The 16,675-nt window shown below is 41.4% G+C and overlaps 1 protein-coding gene across 4 annotated transcripts; it reads left to right on the forward strand.

The window, feature by feature from the left end:
* Positions 1-763: 763 nt before the first annotated feature.
* txndc11 (thioredoxin domain containing 11) lies at positions 764-15,925 on the forward strand. Of its 4 annotated transcripts, none has more exons than XM_040146823.1 (14): positions 770-1,101; positions 3,997-4,093; positions 4,266-4,385; positions 4,922-5,019; positions 6,917-7,046; positions 7,301-7,394; positions 8,391-8,503; positions 8,647-8,850; positions 10,096-10,813; positions 12,855-13,042; positions 13,954-14,066; positions 14,200-14,280; positions 14,771-15,233; positions 15,265-15,925. In XM_040146823.1, the coding sequence occupies exons 1-14, from the start codon at positions 977-979 to the stop codon at positions 15,445-15,447; spliced, it is 2,727 nt and encodes a 908-aa protein (XP_040002757.1). In that variant the 5' UTR covers positions 770-976; the 3' UTR covers positions 15,448-15,925. The 4 variants fall into 4 exon arrangements, with proteins under 4 accessions (XP_040002756.1, XP_040002757.1, XP_040002754.1 ...); XM_040146821.1 differs by adding an exon at positions 1,369-1,611 and having other exon boundaries at positions 1,006-1,101; positions 14,771-15,925; XM_040146822.1 differs by having other exon boundaries at positions 764-846; positions 14,771-15,925.
* The last annotated feature ends 750 nt before the right edge of the window (positions 15,926-16,675 follow it).

The following is a 16,675-nucleotide window of genomic DNA, read 5'->3' on the forward strand; positions in this document are numbered from 1 at the left end:
CCTCAACATGGCACCCGCAAAGTTGTTCTTATTAATGGCTTATAACTGGCAGTAGTGTGCATTGTATTATAGTATATTATATTACCACCATTGTAAAATGTAAATTCAGCATGTAGTATGTCTAGGGGTCTGTCTTTAGTCTCTATTTTTCTATTATATTTATTTATTTTTTTATTTTTATACTTTATTTGGTCTACAGTATCTATCTATCTATCTATATATATCTATGCCACAACTACTGTTTAATTTACTGTTTAAGTTTATTTCTTTCTTTTTTAGGTTCATGAAATAAAAACTAATGCAGCAACATTTAAAGAAATGCCCCTTTTTTAAAAATATCTGTTTGCTCCGCGAATTGTATTTAGTTTTTTTTTTTTCACTTAAAAATATCAATACAAATTCCCAATAGGCACGTACAACTGTAAAAAAGTGTAAAGTTTAATTGATCCAAGTTTCGAGAACGACCGCCCTCTAGCGTCCCATGGTCGTCATGGCAGCAACGGTTGTCGCCATTACGTAAGGGACTGTCTCAAAAGAGCACGTAAGACACAAAACGCAAAAAAGAATTACTAATCCAAATTAAAAGACGATAATTTTTTTAGACCAGTTTTTCTCCTCTTTGACGTAAGTATATCTAACTATCAATCGTCAACTATCAATTTTTAATATACGTTTCGTCGACGGCGTTAAACGTTACCGCGCTTTATTAAACCGCCGACAACATTTCACAGACGACCCCCACGCACACTTCCTTGTTGCGGAAGTGAAAAGTCTACGTGGGGAAGAAAGGTTGGCCTGACCGTGTCTGAACAGCATACACACCAGCAACACCGATGTCCAATCCAGGTTAGCTCTGTCTGCCGTCGAACCAGTCTTCCTTCCTCCCACCCACCCCCTTGCCTGTTAGGCAAATGGACGCGTTGAGCAGCGGCAGCCGGGGCGTATAAATGGGACGGAGAGCCGACGACAGGCTGTAATGCTGCGCCGTGTGCGGCAGTCTCTCCGGCAGGTGCTGTTTCTGATGGCCCGGAGACCGGATCTACTCTGCGGGGCAATCGCGCTCGGCGTCCTGCTCATACTCGCGGTCAAGTTCACATGCAGGTAAACAAGACCAGCCTCGGTTCGTTTTCTGCTAGTGTGAGCTTGTTTTGGTTTGATCGGGGTAACACGAGAACTACCGAACATCAGAACTGAACCTTTTACTGAGACATAAATGTTGTTGTGCCATTAGTAATCTGTAAATTGACTGGTCCTGATCATACTCTAGATATAACCAGGTCCTTATTAAGTAGTAACGTTGCAGCTGGCAGAAACTGACGACTACTGAAGGACAAGAGGATTAACTCGTTCTTTAAACCGTTTAAACAGACGGTGTACTTCCAGAGTGCCACAACCAACTCAGCCCTGCCATCCTCTTCCACCGAACCCAGCTGTGGAGATCACAAAGTGGGCAACTGCAGGGGGGACTTGGGACGCCCATGGGCCAAAAAATTTGCAGGGGGCCCCCCCACTGACCCCCTTACCTGTAGCCCTCTGAATATGAACCCTGCCACCTCCAAGTTCCCATTAAGTCCTGTGCAAACCAGATCCCATGTGCTGAAGCGATATACAGTACGTCTTAGGTCAGGTCACTTTATTCAGGAATATGCTTCATGGGAAGGCAATGCACACTAAAATAACAGAGGTCTTAAAACCGGGGTCTGGCACAGGGCTCCTCCACAAGACAGGGTCAGATCAGGTAATCAGTTAATAATTCACGACTCACCTTAGTTGATACTGTATGTTAGTGGTACCCGGTTGGTAATCCAGCTATGCCAAAAGACCCAGGTTTACTCCATAGCATTTGGGTCCACATAATTTGATTAATCGCATTTGTCAGAAATCTGAACCACGGAGGCCCTAAATATATCAACTATATCCTCCATCCTGTGGCCCCTCTGTTGTAGAGGGACTCTGTGTCACAATCTAGTATTAAGAACCTTAATCGTTTTAGTTTGTACTGACCTCCTCTGTTGTAAAGTTGTGTTTTTATCAAACTGCTTTAGTTTTTGTGTGTCTCGCATAGAAACGCAGAAAGTCTCCGGGAAGGTCGTGCTATTCCATAATAGGAGAACTGTAAGGCTGCAACCAACAGCTGTCTATGAACAGAAAAATAATCAGCAACTTTTTTGATAATTGATTAATCATTTTGAGTCATTTATTTATTTATTTATTTATTTTAGAGAAAAATGCTGAATTTCTCTGGTTGCACCTTCTGTTATTTGAATATTTTCCAGTTTCCTTTGTCCTCCCTGATAGTAAACTTTTGGACTGTTTATCAAACAAAACAAGACATCTGAAGACGTCAACTTGGGCTTTGGGAAGTGGCGATGGACATTTTTTCCAGTTTTCTGCCATTTGATTGACCTTAGGACTTATTGTCGAATGAACGAATCTGCCATGTATAGCGGGGGTCAATAGGGGCCCAAGAAAAAAATGTTTGCCCTGGGGCCCTGTGGGAGATTAATCTGGCCAAGGACAAGAAGATGAACTAATTCTTTAAACTGTTTAAACAGATGGTTTACTACCCAGGAGTGTTACTGTAATCCTTTAATTTTTCTAATGAAGATTTTGGCCTCTATTTGTAAATGACCCTGAAGAAAATAGTTTAACAACAGATTCAGCTCTGTCGTCGTTCCAGTAAATCCAGCTGTGGAGATTTGAAAAGATTGGAACTTGAAACAAATTGCAGACAAATGATCTCAGGCGCATCCTGCTTCTTTTCCCTGCTCAGGAGTGGTGGAAAAAGTATTGCAATCTTTTAATTGAGTGGAAGTAGTAATATTATTGTAAAAATACTCTGTTACAGATTCAAGCCCAAGTATTTCAGGCAAATCAAATCACACGTAAAAATAACCTGAAACTTTTTTGAGATCTGACTTTGGAACCTTGAAATGGGTAATATTCACTATTTTCTGACACGTTATAGACCAAATGATAAACCAAAACTATTATTGGCAGATTAGTCCATAATGACAGTCGTTGCAGCCGTAAACCAACTGGGATCTTCATTATGTTGTGCAGCTGATCTTAATGGGGGACTCGTTGTGTCAGAAAATTGTGGAAAAAAACCCCGCACGAGCTCCCAGAGCCCACTGTGAAGTTGTTTGTTTTATCTGACCAACAGTCTAAAACCCAAATATATTCAGTGTACAGTGATACAAAACAAAAAGAAAAAAAGCAAATCCCCGTAACTGACGAGCCTTAACCAGAGAATGTTTGGCAATTTTGCTTGATGGATGACAAACAAGCAGCCGATCATCAAAACTGTCTGCGATGAATTTCTTCAATCGCACTAAACGGCGCACACTCAGTGAACCCAGCTGTGTAGGTCACTGCCGGAAGTGAGAATTGAGACTTGAAGCAAAGGGCAGGCAAATAAGCTCAAGGAAATCCGTCTTCTCCCGTGGTTCAGTGACCGTGATAGTTATGCTCCAGCTGTGGCAACCCCGGAGTAAAGAGATGATATGCATATGCATCATGTTGTTGTATAGGGATGCGGCGTTTTCTCTCCTCTCGCCTGATACCAGTTCCGTTACCTCAACTCCGGGTATCTGCAGATACAGAGTTCTGATCCAGTACCAGAGCTCTCTTTAGCCCTAATTTAAAATCAAATGTCTCAACTCATTGGAATCACTTTTATGCAAGGTAACGCTGGTATCGGTTTCAGTACCAGTCAGGTATATGAGATTGTTGCATCCCTAATGTCCATGTATATCGTGATTTACTGCATTTTTTGGAAAACTCAGTCATGAAACTGGATCAAATGACCAAACAAAAACATATGTTGTACCTATTTCACTCTACAAATCAAGGTACTTCGTCACATGCAGTATAAAAAGTATGGCAAAATGACTGGCTGTAGACAAGTTTCCATTGTTTCAGGATACATGTATAACCCTCATTATTGTTGTCATTATGATTCCTGATTGACGCTGAAATCTTTTCTCTCCGTAGCCGTGCTAAGAATGTGGTGGCAGCAGCTCAGCCTCCGGTGCGGTTCTTCTCTGCCGAGGCCCCGGTAGTCGACCTCTACTTGGGTCAGCTGGACCAGGTGAGATTCAAAGACAGAGACGCATTTAGTTTCTCAAAGCATTTCAACTGTAAGTCTCAGTCCCTGGCAGTAATACATTCAAGATCACACTTTAAAACACGAAAAGCAGAATTAAAGTCTAGGGCAGCAATTAAGGCTAGAACGTGCCTTAACATTAACATTTTCTCTCCAGGTGGAGAAACTGAGGAGTGTGGCAGAGGTGTCTCTCATCTTCTTCTATGCTCCCTGGTGCGCTCACTCGATGGCTGCCCGACAGGAAGTGCAGCAGGTTGCTAAGAAGCTGGCCAAACAGGTACAGGACACGTGAGGTGACGACAAGCACCGCACCGCTGGTTCGTTTAAATCCCAGACAGTGACCTTAACTGACACCATGTTGGACGACCGCTGACAACGTAGCAGAAAACTAGGGCTTGTTATAGTAGCACGCTTGTCAACTTACATACCGTGGACACATTAAACATCCAGAGGAGTAAATATACTGTAACGTCTAGGGCTCCATGAGATGAGGGCTCGTTACCTAAAGTGCTGAGACAGAGTGGTATTGATGCCTGTGTTCAGATAAATAGTTAAGGATTAAACTGACAAACAGCACAAAAGAGTTACTCGGTTTATGTGGAATTAATAGAAATCTGTTGGAATTATAAAATCAAATCGACCCTTTAATTCACAATGAAAAAGTTATTGACTAGAAAGTGTCTGAGTCTTGCGATTGCGTACCACACACATGACCGAGAATGATAACACAGCATAACCTGTCTTTTTGCTCCGGAAATAGTTCTGCTTGTTTAACCCCGCCCGCCTCTCTCTCTCTCTCTCACACAAACACAGGTGCAGTTTGTGGCCGTTAACTGCTGGTATAGTCAGGGGAAATGCAGGAGGCAAAACCGCTTCTACCAGTACCCCGTCATCCATCTGTTTTATAGAAGGTAAGACGGAGTAGACTTTAGTTATAGTAGATGGCGGGGAATCGGGGGGGAAGTGTGCCAGGCCAGCACACGTGTATTCTACGTGCATGCCGTAATAGTAATGACTGCTTTTGAAAACCTTTCTCACTTCATGGCTCAAAATGAGTTACCCATTAAAAGAAGTCTGGAACCTCCAGTTTCACTTGTTGGTCCATTCGGTACACATGACATGATGTGTTCCATGTCTGTCCGTCTTAGAAGAAGGATCCCTCCTCTGTCGCTCTTCCTGTGATTTCTTCCATTCCCCTTATCTGATTTGAGGGTCTAAGGATAGAGGGTGTCCTGTGCTGTACAGATTATAAATCCCCTCGAGGCAAATCTGTGCTTTTGGGCTATGTAAATAAAACTGACGTGACTTCCTTTAAGATTTTCCAAATTCAATGTTGAAGATGCCCTTGTGGAGTTTTCCGATATAACAAACAAATTTTTTTGTGTGTGCTGAATGCGTTTCCATCCTCATAGATTGTTTTTTATGTGTCTAAATGAATTGTCTATGTGTACTTTTGTTTGCAAACTCACTTGCCTTAAATTGCTAAAAAAAAAAAAGGTATTTCGGATAGAAAAAACCTGCATTGTTTACATCCATGCTTACCTTGCTAGCAGCCTCCTCTTTTCCTGCCTTTATTTGGTGAAGTGCTGCAATCGCTTCTCGTTGCGTTACCGCCACCTGTGGATCATTGGAAGAGTGTGAAACAGTTGGCAGGTGCAAGAGCACAAGAAGAAAAACAAAACAGGGCCGCACACTTAAAGCTTGGCTCCATAGCCATAATATGGTCAGAATCTCCACAGGGTTCCTTTAGCTCTCATCCCACATTCATTACTTTGGCAAAAAACGTAAGATTTTAGTCCTCGACTCCTCTTACCAGTGTTTTTGTTAAAATATTTGTAAGGGGGCTGGTCGCATTTGCTTTATAACGTACTTACTTACAGAGCGGGTTATCTGGTTGTTTTCCCAGCTTTAACTGTTTTAAACAATTTATCTGATTAAATGCATTTTACAGAAGTGATTCTATAGTCGACCAGCAGAGTATGTTGGTCTACCACAGCTTACTTGTTATTTAGATGCTTGAATGTTTTTTATGAGATCTTATTTGTATTTTTATGTTTATTTTCCAGCAGTGAAGGACTAGAAATAGAGGATTAAGCCTTACAAATATAGTTATGAACATCCTCTGTCTCCATGGAGACACCTAGAGTAAAACTGGGACTGAATCATAGAAGTGGTTGTATAAATGATGCAAAGCTGCAACAAACCAATATTTTCATTATTGATTCAACTGCCGATTATTTACTTGACTAATTGATTATTGACGTGACATCTTTAAATTCTTATAACCCACTGAGACCCCCCACTGTGAAGTACTTTAACAAGTGCAGCATGTCAAGTCAAGTCAGTCTTATTTATATAGTCCAATATGACAAAGAGCAACAGAGGAGGGATCCCTCTTCAGGGACGGGCAGATATGTAAATACATGTCATGTGTACAGAATAGAGCAACAGGCCAAACAGACATCAGTATTTCAGATGATGGATGTGTCCACAGATTCCCTCAGGAAATTGTTTAGTTGAGGTTTTATTCCGCTCATACTCTGATGCATCTTGTCTCGTGTTCATCCTACTTAGTGGCTGACGGTGTAAACAATAGCTGCACTCGTGAAATGTGTCGCAATTTTCCTGTTTGAATTTGGACCTCTGCTCTTCTCCTTGAATGTTAATATTTTAACGTGAAATTTTCCTTTTTTATGATTTTGACGACAGTGATGTTTAGTAGTATTTTAACTTGGACAAGTGAGCTGTTTGTGGGAGCTCACCTAATTGATCCATTACGTCGTCTGTCTTTGTGTTTCTGTGCTGCAGGTTTGGGCCTATAGAGTACAAAGGTCCATTTGTGGCTCCGTATGTGGAAAGTTTTATCCTCAGAGTCATTACACCACTCACTTACCTCCCATCCAGAGCCACACTTGAAGACTTCCTCTCCTACCACGAGGTATTGTTTGGCCTCGGGCCATCTGACGGAGAGTTGGCAGAGAATCGCCCACAAAGTTTATGCCCGATCGTGTGTTGCTGGTCGATTCTGTACTTTAAAGATTTAGAGTTATGCAATTTTGCCATTAATAACTCTCTTAAAGAAATGGTCTGAAAGTTAAAAGTCTTGGTTAAATTGTGTTACATGATCTAAGTCGTCTTATATGAATGAAGCTATGTTACCATTCTGATTGGTTGTGTCCTCTGTATTTCTAGCCTCGAGTGGTAGGTTTCTTCCAGTTTAACTCCTCTCCTCAGCCGCCAGGGTACATCACATATTTGTCCTCTGCCCTGCATGCCCTCAAAAGGGGTAAGAAGTGACCATACAGCACTGAGACCGGTTCTTACAGATCCTTAAATATTTGTGATCATGTCTAGAACTGAAACACTTAGTCGGTTTAATGGATTTGTCGATTGGCATAAAATAAATTGCAACAATTCTGATAATCATTTAATTAAACAAAAAAAAGCATTCGCTGATTCAAGTATCTCAAATATGATGATTTTCTTCTTTATCGTATATGAAACTACTCTGAATTAAGGCTGCAAGCGCCGATTATTTTCATTATCCATTAATCCATCGATTATTTCTAATTTGATTGTTCTGTGGTCTATAAAATGTATAAAATGAAATGGTAAGAAAATCACAATTTCACAAAGCCCAAGGTGACATCTTCAGATGTCCTGTTTGTCTGACAAAAAGTTCAAAACTCAAAGCTAGTCAGTTTACTATCATAAAAGAATAAGGAAACTAGAAAATATTCACACTTGAGAAGCTGGAACCAGAAAACTAGCGCATTCTTTTCTTTAAAAAAAAAGACTGAAAACAATTCATCTATCAGAATAGTTGCCGATTAATTTTCTGTCGATTGACTAATCAATTTATCAGCTAATCGTTGCAGCTATACTCTATACTTTGGGTTTACAACTGTTGTTCAGACAAAAGAAGCCTTTTGAAGAAGTGATCTTGGGCTCCGGGAACTTGTGATGGGAATTGTCCATTTTGCTCTGCCATTTATTAAAACAAGCATTTAATTGATTTAACAATTAAGTATTTGGCAGATTAACTGATGAGGATAAATAATTTCTAGGTTCAGCCCTAATCATGTCTAGAATGCAAAATTGGATTAGAAATAATGGGGAAACTTGGCTATTGCAGCAGGAAAGATAGCAGGAGGTAGCGTAAAAGGTACAATAATGATGTGTGTAAAGTCCTGTGTATGTTTCAATTATACTGTTGGGTAGGATCGAAAGGACAGAATTTTCTCAGTCTTCGCTCCTGAAACTCCCTGTTTTTCTGGTGTAGATTTCCGCGGAGTTGTACGTTTCGGGGTCGTGACCAACAGAAAGGTGGCAGAGGCCATCTCCCTACAAGAGGATGAAACAGTTTACCTCCACAGAAGATTTAACTCCTCTTTGGTAAGCAGTGTCATCAGGCCATTATGGACTACAAAATAATGGCTAGAAAATATAATTAAATACTGAAAAAATTTTACTATAATTCTAGATGTTTAATAAGGCTTTGCACTGGCACTGTGCTGTATGTTTTTCTTTTCTTTCAGATTTTCCCTCGAAGGGAACGTAACTTCACATCAGAGGCCATCTGTAGCTGGGTGTTCGAACACCACGAGACCGTCCTCCAGTGGCTGCAGCCCCCGGGAACAAAGTCCCGCCTCCTGGAACAGGAGCTGACTAAAGGTCCTGCACTGCTGCTGTTCCTACCGCACAATCCACTCGGGTCCAAGCCAAATCCCATACTACAGCAGGTGAGCAGCAATAGGGAAAAAGTTAGCTGCATTTGAAACAGTGCACCATAGCATCTTATTTAATTGTCTCAAGATAGTAAGGTTTCTCTGACACTGTCCTAATCTGGTTCTAATCCCACCTAAACCATAAAACATTCTCTAATGTTGTTGGGAATGCTTCATCCTTTACTGCCCATCTCACTGGTGGTGTGCCACAGGGCTCAGTTTTAGTTCCTCTACTGGTATCATACTTCTTCTTGGGGACATTATTCGCTAATATAACATTAATATAAATTTTAAATTTTTATGCTGAGGATAACCAGGTGTATGTATCAATAACACCTGGCGACAGAAGCAGTCTTGTTAGTCTCATTAACTGCCGTAAGGGGATTAAATGCTGGATATCCGCCAACTTCCTGCAGCTGAACGTCAGTAAATCGGACATCATATTATTCGATCCACCCAGTTGCTTTCATCTCATCTATTATAACTTTGGCCGATTGTCAGTAAATGTTAAACCTGTAGCTAAAAATCTGGGACTTCTATTCCACTCTAACCTCAGTTTTCTATGCTCACGCAAAGAAGGTTATACAGTCCTCCTCTCTCTACTTCAAAAAAAACATATCCTTGAATTAAAAAATTCAAGGAAGCCTGACCACTTCTCCCCCTACCTTAGCCTTCTCTCATTGGCTACCAGTTCATTTCGGATTTAATTTCAACATGTTATTGATTAGATTCAAGGCTAAATTAGGTCTTGCCCAAAAAATACATTAGTGAATTCTGGACTCCTCGTGAGCCGGAGCCCAGCCTAAGGTCCATTGGTAAAGGTCGCGTCTCTGTTCCTAGTACCCGGTGAGTAGTTAGAGGTTACTAACCTGGAGGTTACGTAAGGGTTCTAATGTGAATGTTTTCTCCTTTTTTCTCTACATAAGTGTAATTTATTTTTGTCTTTTTGTATGTACGTAGTCTTGTTTTGATGATTACTGTGTGAAGCACAAGTAAGTCTGTACAAGGTCTGTACCAATAAAATAATAATTATTAGGGTTTTTTTTTGCTACAGTTTTTATTGTTTTATTGTTTTTTTAAATCTTATTTTATTTAAATTTATAATTTCCTGCCTAATTTTCTAGTTCTTAATGTAGTTCTTAATGTGTTTAATCCTGTTGAAAACCATGGAAAGCACTTTCTAACTTTTGTTTTGAAAAGAGCTGTATAAATTATCATTTTTATTTTTACCTTTTTTTTTTTTTTTTTTTTGTCTTTCAGATTGCAGACATTGCTGTGCGTTATCATTCCTGTGACAATAATAACCACTCCAGCTTGGACAATAGTTTCACCTCCCACGCGCTGTGCTGCCAATCAGTTCCTCTCCCAGAGTCCAGTACAAGTGTGTGTGAGGTGTGTCTCAGCTTGTCAAGACCGAGTCTGACCAGCTCTTACGTACGCTGCTTGTTCCCCTCAATGGATCAGAGAGGAGACGTGTTGCAGACTTATCTCAGACACTGTTGCCTCCACCAACTACCTGTCCCCCTGTCCATAAAAACTGCAACCTCAGTGGGCTGTAGCAACCTTCTGAACAGCTACAGCCCCTTTAGTCAGTACAGTGCCTGCTGCAGAAAACTAGAACCTCAGCTCATTGCATCACAAGACAAAGAGGGGCCAGATATGCATAGAGATTCCCCTCCGCCTCCTTCTTCGTCCATCCCTCCATCTTCAGTCTCTCAGCGGGGAGGAGATGGCATCACGGGGCTCCGGTGTCAGACCAACAGGACGCTAAGGTTTTATGTGCTGGATGTTGCTCTGAACTGGCCTCTGGCGATGAGGCTCGGGGCGCTGGGCAACAGAACTGCTTCTCTTCACCAGGAGGCCGGTATACCAGGCGACGGGAGCAGCGACGGGTCGTTTGCAGCTATTGTGAACCTGAAGGATGAGGTTCATTATGTTCTCCATCGCAGCCCAGCAACCACACTGACAGAGTCTCTGGGTAAGACGAGGAAAGAATTATATTTATGCTCAGTGGCCACTTTATTAGGTACACCAGTAAACTCTAATGTGATCTAATACAACAGCTCAGCCATGACTGCTACCTTTCCAAAGACAATAATGTTCATTTTTGATTGATACTGTCAGAGAGGTATTAATTTAACTACATGTTTATTATTGAGGTTGTATTTTGAAATGGCTAATAACTGCGTTCCAACCAATGGAACCAGGGTCTAAATTAATTTCTGGGAAGGCAGTTTTACTCTTTAAAAAGTCCCTGCTCAGGGGGTAGTACTTTCTGAAGGTTCAGGTACGCTAGCATGTCCCACAGCATTGATATACACCCAGTATTTTTAAATGTTGTTTTACGTGTAGTTTGTGGCCGACAAAAATCAGGAAAGAGCCACCTGAGATCTTACAACCAATGGGCCAACGACTAAGTCCGACTTGAAAAGTGACCATTGCGCTTCTGGTAGATCAGCAGACTTGCTTAATCCTCCCAGGGCTTTGGCCCTGCTGTCGAAAGGCAAATGGGAAAAGTGACAGAAAAGTTCAAATCCTGCCTTGACAATCACTTTGTTTGAAGCATACTGACCCCAGTACTCCTACTGAGAGATCATTCACCACAATTCCTGATGTCAGGATATAAGGACAAAACTGTTACATCTAAGATGTTACATCGAACTAACAAAAGTGGGCTTAATAGCCAAAAATCTACCATCCAATTGCTTTGAGTACAAACTGATGATGTCCAGTGCATTGAAAATCTACGTCTCTTAGTGTGTTTCTAACTCAGTAGAGTTTAAACTCATCTCAACTCAGATGCACTTGTGTATGTATTGAAAAAAAGGCTATTGTATAATAGGCCATCGCCATTTCCATCAGTTTTGCAAAAGCTCAAATTTAGATTTAGACATACAGTGTAAGGGCCTGGTCTGGAATTATAATTTAGAAAAACATTTCAGAGCTTCGTGTTGCCCCCGTTGATGAATTTGGGTATACTTTAGCGGGCGCGTATGTGTCATGTTTTGTAGAAACTGAAGGAAAGGTCAAGGAGTCAAATTAGTTTCTATTTCTGGTTAGATTAACTGATTCTGTGGAAGTTCAAGGAATGCCACAAAGGCAGTACGACACCCAGGAAATAGTTCTTAGACGAAAAACAAGTTTTGCATACTATGCATATCGGCAGATCTACTGACAAGGCTTAGTTTCATGGTCTTTTGCATTCTGTACACCTACAGATGCTTTCTAGTTCTAGTTGCCACAAGGAAATTTGCCATGAACAGGACCTTTGACGTATCTATCTGATGACTTCTACACAGTCAAAACTTAAACTTTAAACTTTTAACTATGTTGTTCTTGGCTCTTATAGGATGTATAATGACGTCTCGGAGATCTGCAGTTTGTTGTTTCTGATGAACAGAAAGGATAAAATCAGTGTTTTAACCAGTCTGCGTGTGCTTCTTGGTCCAGCGTGATATGCGAACAATAGGCAGCACGGACTTGATAACCGTCTAATGTCCTCAGAAGGGCAACAAACTGCAGTTGTGAGCCCTGACCTTCTGTTCAGGGTGCTGCTGTTTGTAGTAATGTAGCTGCTCTTTAGTAATATTGTTGTTTAAGATCTTGTCCCTGGCCTGGTCTTTTAAATTTTGAATTTTCACCCGAATAACAATTAATATTTAGATACTTGTGCAAACATAAATGTCCCCCTGACAGCATTTTCTAGATTGAAGACTGATGAAGGCCACAATCTGAACTGTGTGGATCTTACAATAAAGCAGTTATTAGTGCTACAAGTGTTGGTGGAGCTTTCACCCTTGGAAGTTAGTGACTTTGCGCCAGAAGTCCCTTGACTGCTAGAAAAACCCAATTTTAATGGCACCACAACAATCTGAAATAATTGAAAATAATTGTCTATATTCGTAATTTAATTGTCATTCAAGCACATCAGCTGTTTAAAAACTGTGTGGTATTTGAATAGGATCCTTATAGTAATTCTTTTGTTTTCATTGTGTGTGTGTCCGTGTGTGTTTCAAAAGAGGCCTTCATCAGGAACTTCAGCGCTCCATACAGTCTCTTGCAAAGACACTTGGTCGGACAGGAGAACGGGAAGGGAGGCGAGGAGGAAGCCGGGCATCCAGATGAAGTCCGGCAAACCTCTCCTCGCCCCCTCATCACAGAACTGACCACCTCCTCCTTCCTGCCCTCCGTCATGGATCTCCAAAAGGTGAGAGAGGACTCTACTTCGGTATCTCTCGGGCCTTTATACTCTTATCCTATCCAGTCTGCGTCCATTTGTGCATTTTGTTTGAAGGTTTCAGCATTTTGGGGACCATCCCAAACCAGTTAGAAGTCAGAATGAGATAAAGTTAAAAAGACCTATTTTTTGTTGAGTCGTGTATTTACATTATTGCAAAAGTTTCAAGCAGTTTCCAAACCTAGAGAAATCCGTAATTTCAATCCCCTATGTGCATTCGTCAGCGCTGTGGATGTCTGCCAGAAACAGTCAAAACTAACTTTTTATCCAGTTTTAAGCCACATTTTTCGGTACCCTATTAGATCTTGTTGTTGTTTTTAACTATATATTTTAATGGGATGAAAGAATTTAGTCATCGGACGTAGGACTTATCAGAGAAACAAGCTGAGCAAACGTTAGTGGCAGCTCGACTCGCAGACCCGCCTAGACGTCCTGTATCTGTCGAACGTCATCGGAGAAACACTGACTTTAAGCGTGAAACTGCTCTTTTCAGTGTTTTCAGCGGTTTTAATCACCTGATCCTTTTGTGCCATAAAGTACCAGAGGGTTAACGTTCAAGAGTCGAATAGCCGCAGGGACTGTACTTCTTTTTAATGAAATAATTAAATTCTCTGTAGTGATGGTGGTTTCCTGCTTATAGTGGAGAGAGGTGAGAGAGTCCCACAGTCAAACTTTTTTTTTTTTTTCTCCCTATATCCTCCACCTTAAAATGCCAAAGCTGCGAGTGGGACTTTGTGAAGAGGGACAGTAGTATAGTGATCAGTTTGGGAAAGGACATCGATCTGTTCACTGTTGAGTCTAAAGAATTTTAGTCAGTTCACAGACCTGAGCTGGGAAGAAAATATAAGTGTGTGTGTGTGTGTGTGTGTTTTCTCCTGCAGGATGTGCTGCTGTTCTACTACACTCAGTGGTGTGGATTCTGCTCGGTTCTCAACCACATCATCATCCAGCTGGCCAGATTATTACAGGGAAACAGCACCATCACTGTGGCCAGGTAAATGTATGTCTTGATGTTCGACTGATTTATGAAGGTATTGTGGCAGTGCTTTGCGTTTCATATGGATCTTTTTTAGTTTCGTCACAGCTCAAGGGTAAAAATAATACTCTCACAATTCTCCTGTGTGTAGGGTGAATGTTGGCCGTAATGACCTTCCCTGGGAGTTCATGGTGGATCACGTTCCCTCTGTCCTTCTCTTTCCCAGATACAGGTGAGACTAAGCGCTCTGATAGACACGCGCACAAACACACACAAACATTCCGAGATGCGAATTTGCATTTTCCCAGGAATACCTGGTCACTGCCTCGTAGAAACTGCAGGAGTGCACTGCGTACATTTTTGACTCATTTATGCGTCTTCACGGGATATAATTTATACGTTGTTATTTATATATAGTGTGGAACAGTTGTCTTTGCCTGTTTTAGTTACTTTGTTGTACTTTATTGTTGTAATGTGTTTTTTGCTGGCTCTTGGCAACATCTGGAAAAAGACATTTTGATCTCACTGAGACTTTTACCTGATTAACTATAGTAAAATGAAATAAAAATAAAAATGAATGACTTTGTAACATCCCAAAGGAAAATTAATTAAAATATTAAGCATAGACTCTAAAAAACACTAGTATGTCACCAAAATCTTATAAATAAATTCCAGCAGAATTGTTTTCACTCTTGTATTCCCTCTTTCTTCTTCTCTTGAAGAAAACATCTCAGTGTGAAGTTTCCAGATGACCTGCCCATCACGTTACCCAACCTCCTTCACTTCATCCTGCAGCACTCTGGCTCTGTACATGATGCAGACAAACCAGTGACATCTTCTGTTGAGGCGGACGGTCCAGGACCCAGCGCCATCCTCCGCGCAGAGTTCCTGGCACTGCAGCGCGAAGTTCAGACGCTGCACCGCGCCCGCGAACGTCTTTCCCAGCAGCTGGCACAGCTGTGGCGCGACCACCGGCGCCTGACATTCGACACTCGCAGCTTAGAAGCCCAGAACGCGGAGCTGCAGCAAGAGAGGCAAAGCTTAGAGGAACAGCATCAGGAGAAAAGCCGGCAGCTCGGGGAAGCGGTGAGACGACTGCAGGAGCTGGCAGACACCTCCGAAAACCTGCTGAATGAGAACACACTGCTCAGGATCCTGCTGCGGGCGCTGAAGGACAGGACGGAGGCTAGAGAGCAGGCGGAGGTGGAGAGAAAAGAGGCAGAACAGAAAAGAAACCATATGGCCTCCTGACCACAAGTCCGCCGGGAATCCTGAGAATGACACAGCGACGAGGAGGAGAGAAGGAAAAGGGCCAGGAAATGAAAGCAAGACTGGAGTGGATGAAAAAGAAAGCTGTGATTACACCGGAGATGTGGTGAGACGTGAGAGGACAAAATGAAACTGAAATGAGGAGGTCATTTTAAAACCCAAAGGGCAACGACCTTATACATTGTGTCATAAGAGAAAATGAGGGTGAAAGGACAGTAGCGTTCTGTCGGAAAAGATCAGAAAAAAAGGATTATGACTGCTGCTAAGTGTCGACAGAAGTAAGGAAACGTGTAAGAGGAAAAAAGTAGCGAGGGAAACGGAGACAGAAACACACTAGTGTTGGAATCCAGTGCCAACTGTCCAATTCAATCGACTCAGTTCTGATGCTGCGCTTGCAAAAATGTAATGTCTGTTGACGGGTGAAGACATAACCTGAGCTGAATTTTCTACGAAGACTCTGCAGCCAAACTCTCTACCTTCCCTGAACGACCATAAATCCTCATATAAAAGCCGGTGTCCAAATAACCTGGCCTAGTTTATGACCAGCACGAACACACACAGGTGGGTTTGTAATAAAGACTGGGTTTAAAAAAAAAAAAAAAAAAAAAGAGGTGGATGAAATGACCTGTAGCCTACTACGACGGCTCACATGGTAAATTTAGTATAATGTACATTTTCACAGCGCTAATTCTGTCAGTTATCAGTCATCAGTTTGATGTTATAATCACCGCTTTGCTGCTCAGTTTCTCTTTTTTAATAGAAATAATATTGTCTCACTAATTAATTCCAGTCGTTTCTTCTTTGCCGTACTCCTGACAGATGTTGAGCTAACGTCAGCACTCCCTGATGTTTTTTCACTCTAAAAGCATAAGTTATGAAAGGAAGGCTGCCCCTGCTTCGAATGTAAGAATTCTGAGGTGCCGAGGTAACTTTTTTTTTTTCTTCTTCCTCTTCTTACGGGTCCATAAATTGAAGTTTATTTCCAAATAATCCCCTAAGAACTTTCCTGGAAAGAATCATATATTTCAGCACTAATATTAGGTAAAATGGAGATTGATCAGTTGGTAGACTTCCAGTTATTTTTTAAATGCTAAGCTAGCACAACCTTGAGACTTTTATTCAGTGGAGAGCAGATGTACTACACATGCAAAATGTGAAATACGTCTAGAAACAAATATACAGTTCAGCATAAATGAGGAATAAAGAATCAGTAATACTATTCACTGGCGTTTAAATAGAGGAATTTCTTTCATGGAAATTCACCTGGAAGTCAATACTAAACAACGCAACTAACTGAACTAAAGTAACAGCCTCAGAACTTTGCCTCCGTTCTTTTCTGTGATTTCTACCAAACGTGA

This window comes from Xiphias gladius, chromosome 15 (genome assembly GCF_016859285.1).
Source record: "Xiphias gladius isolate SHS-SW01 ecotype Sanya breed wild chromosome 15, ASM1685928v1, whole genome shotgun sequence".
NCBI classification, from domain to species: Eukaryota; Metazoa; Chordata; class Actinopteri; order Istiophoriformes; family Xiphiidae; genus Xiphias; species Xiphias gladius.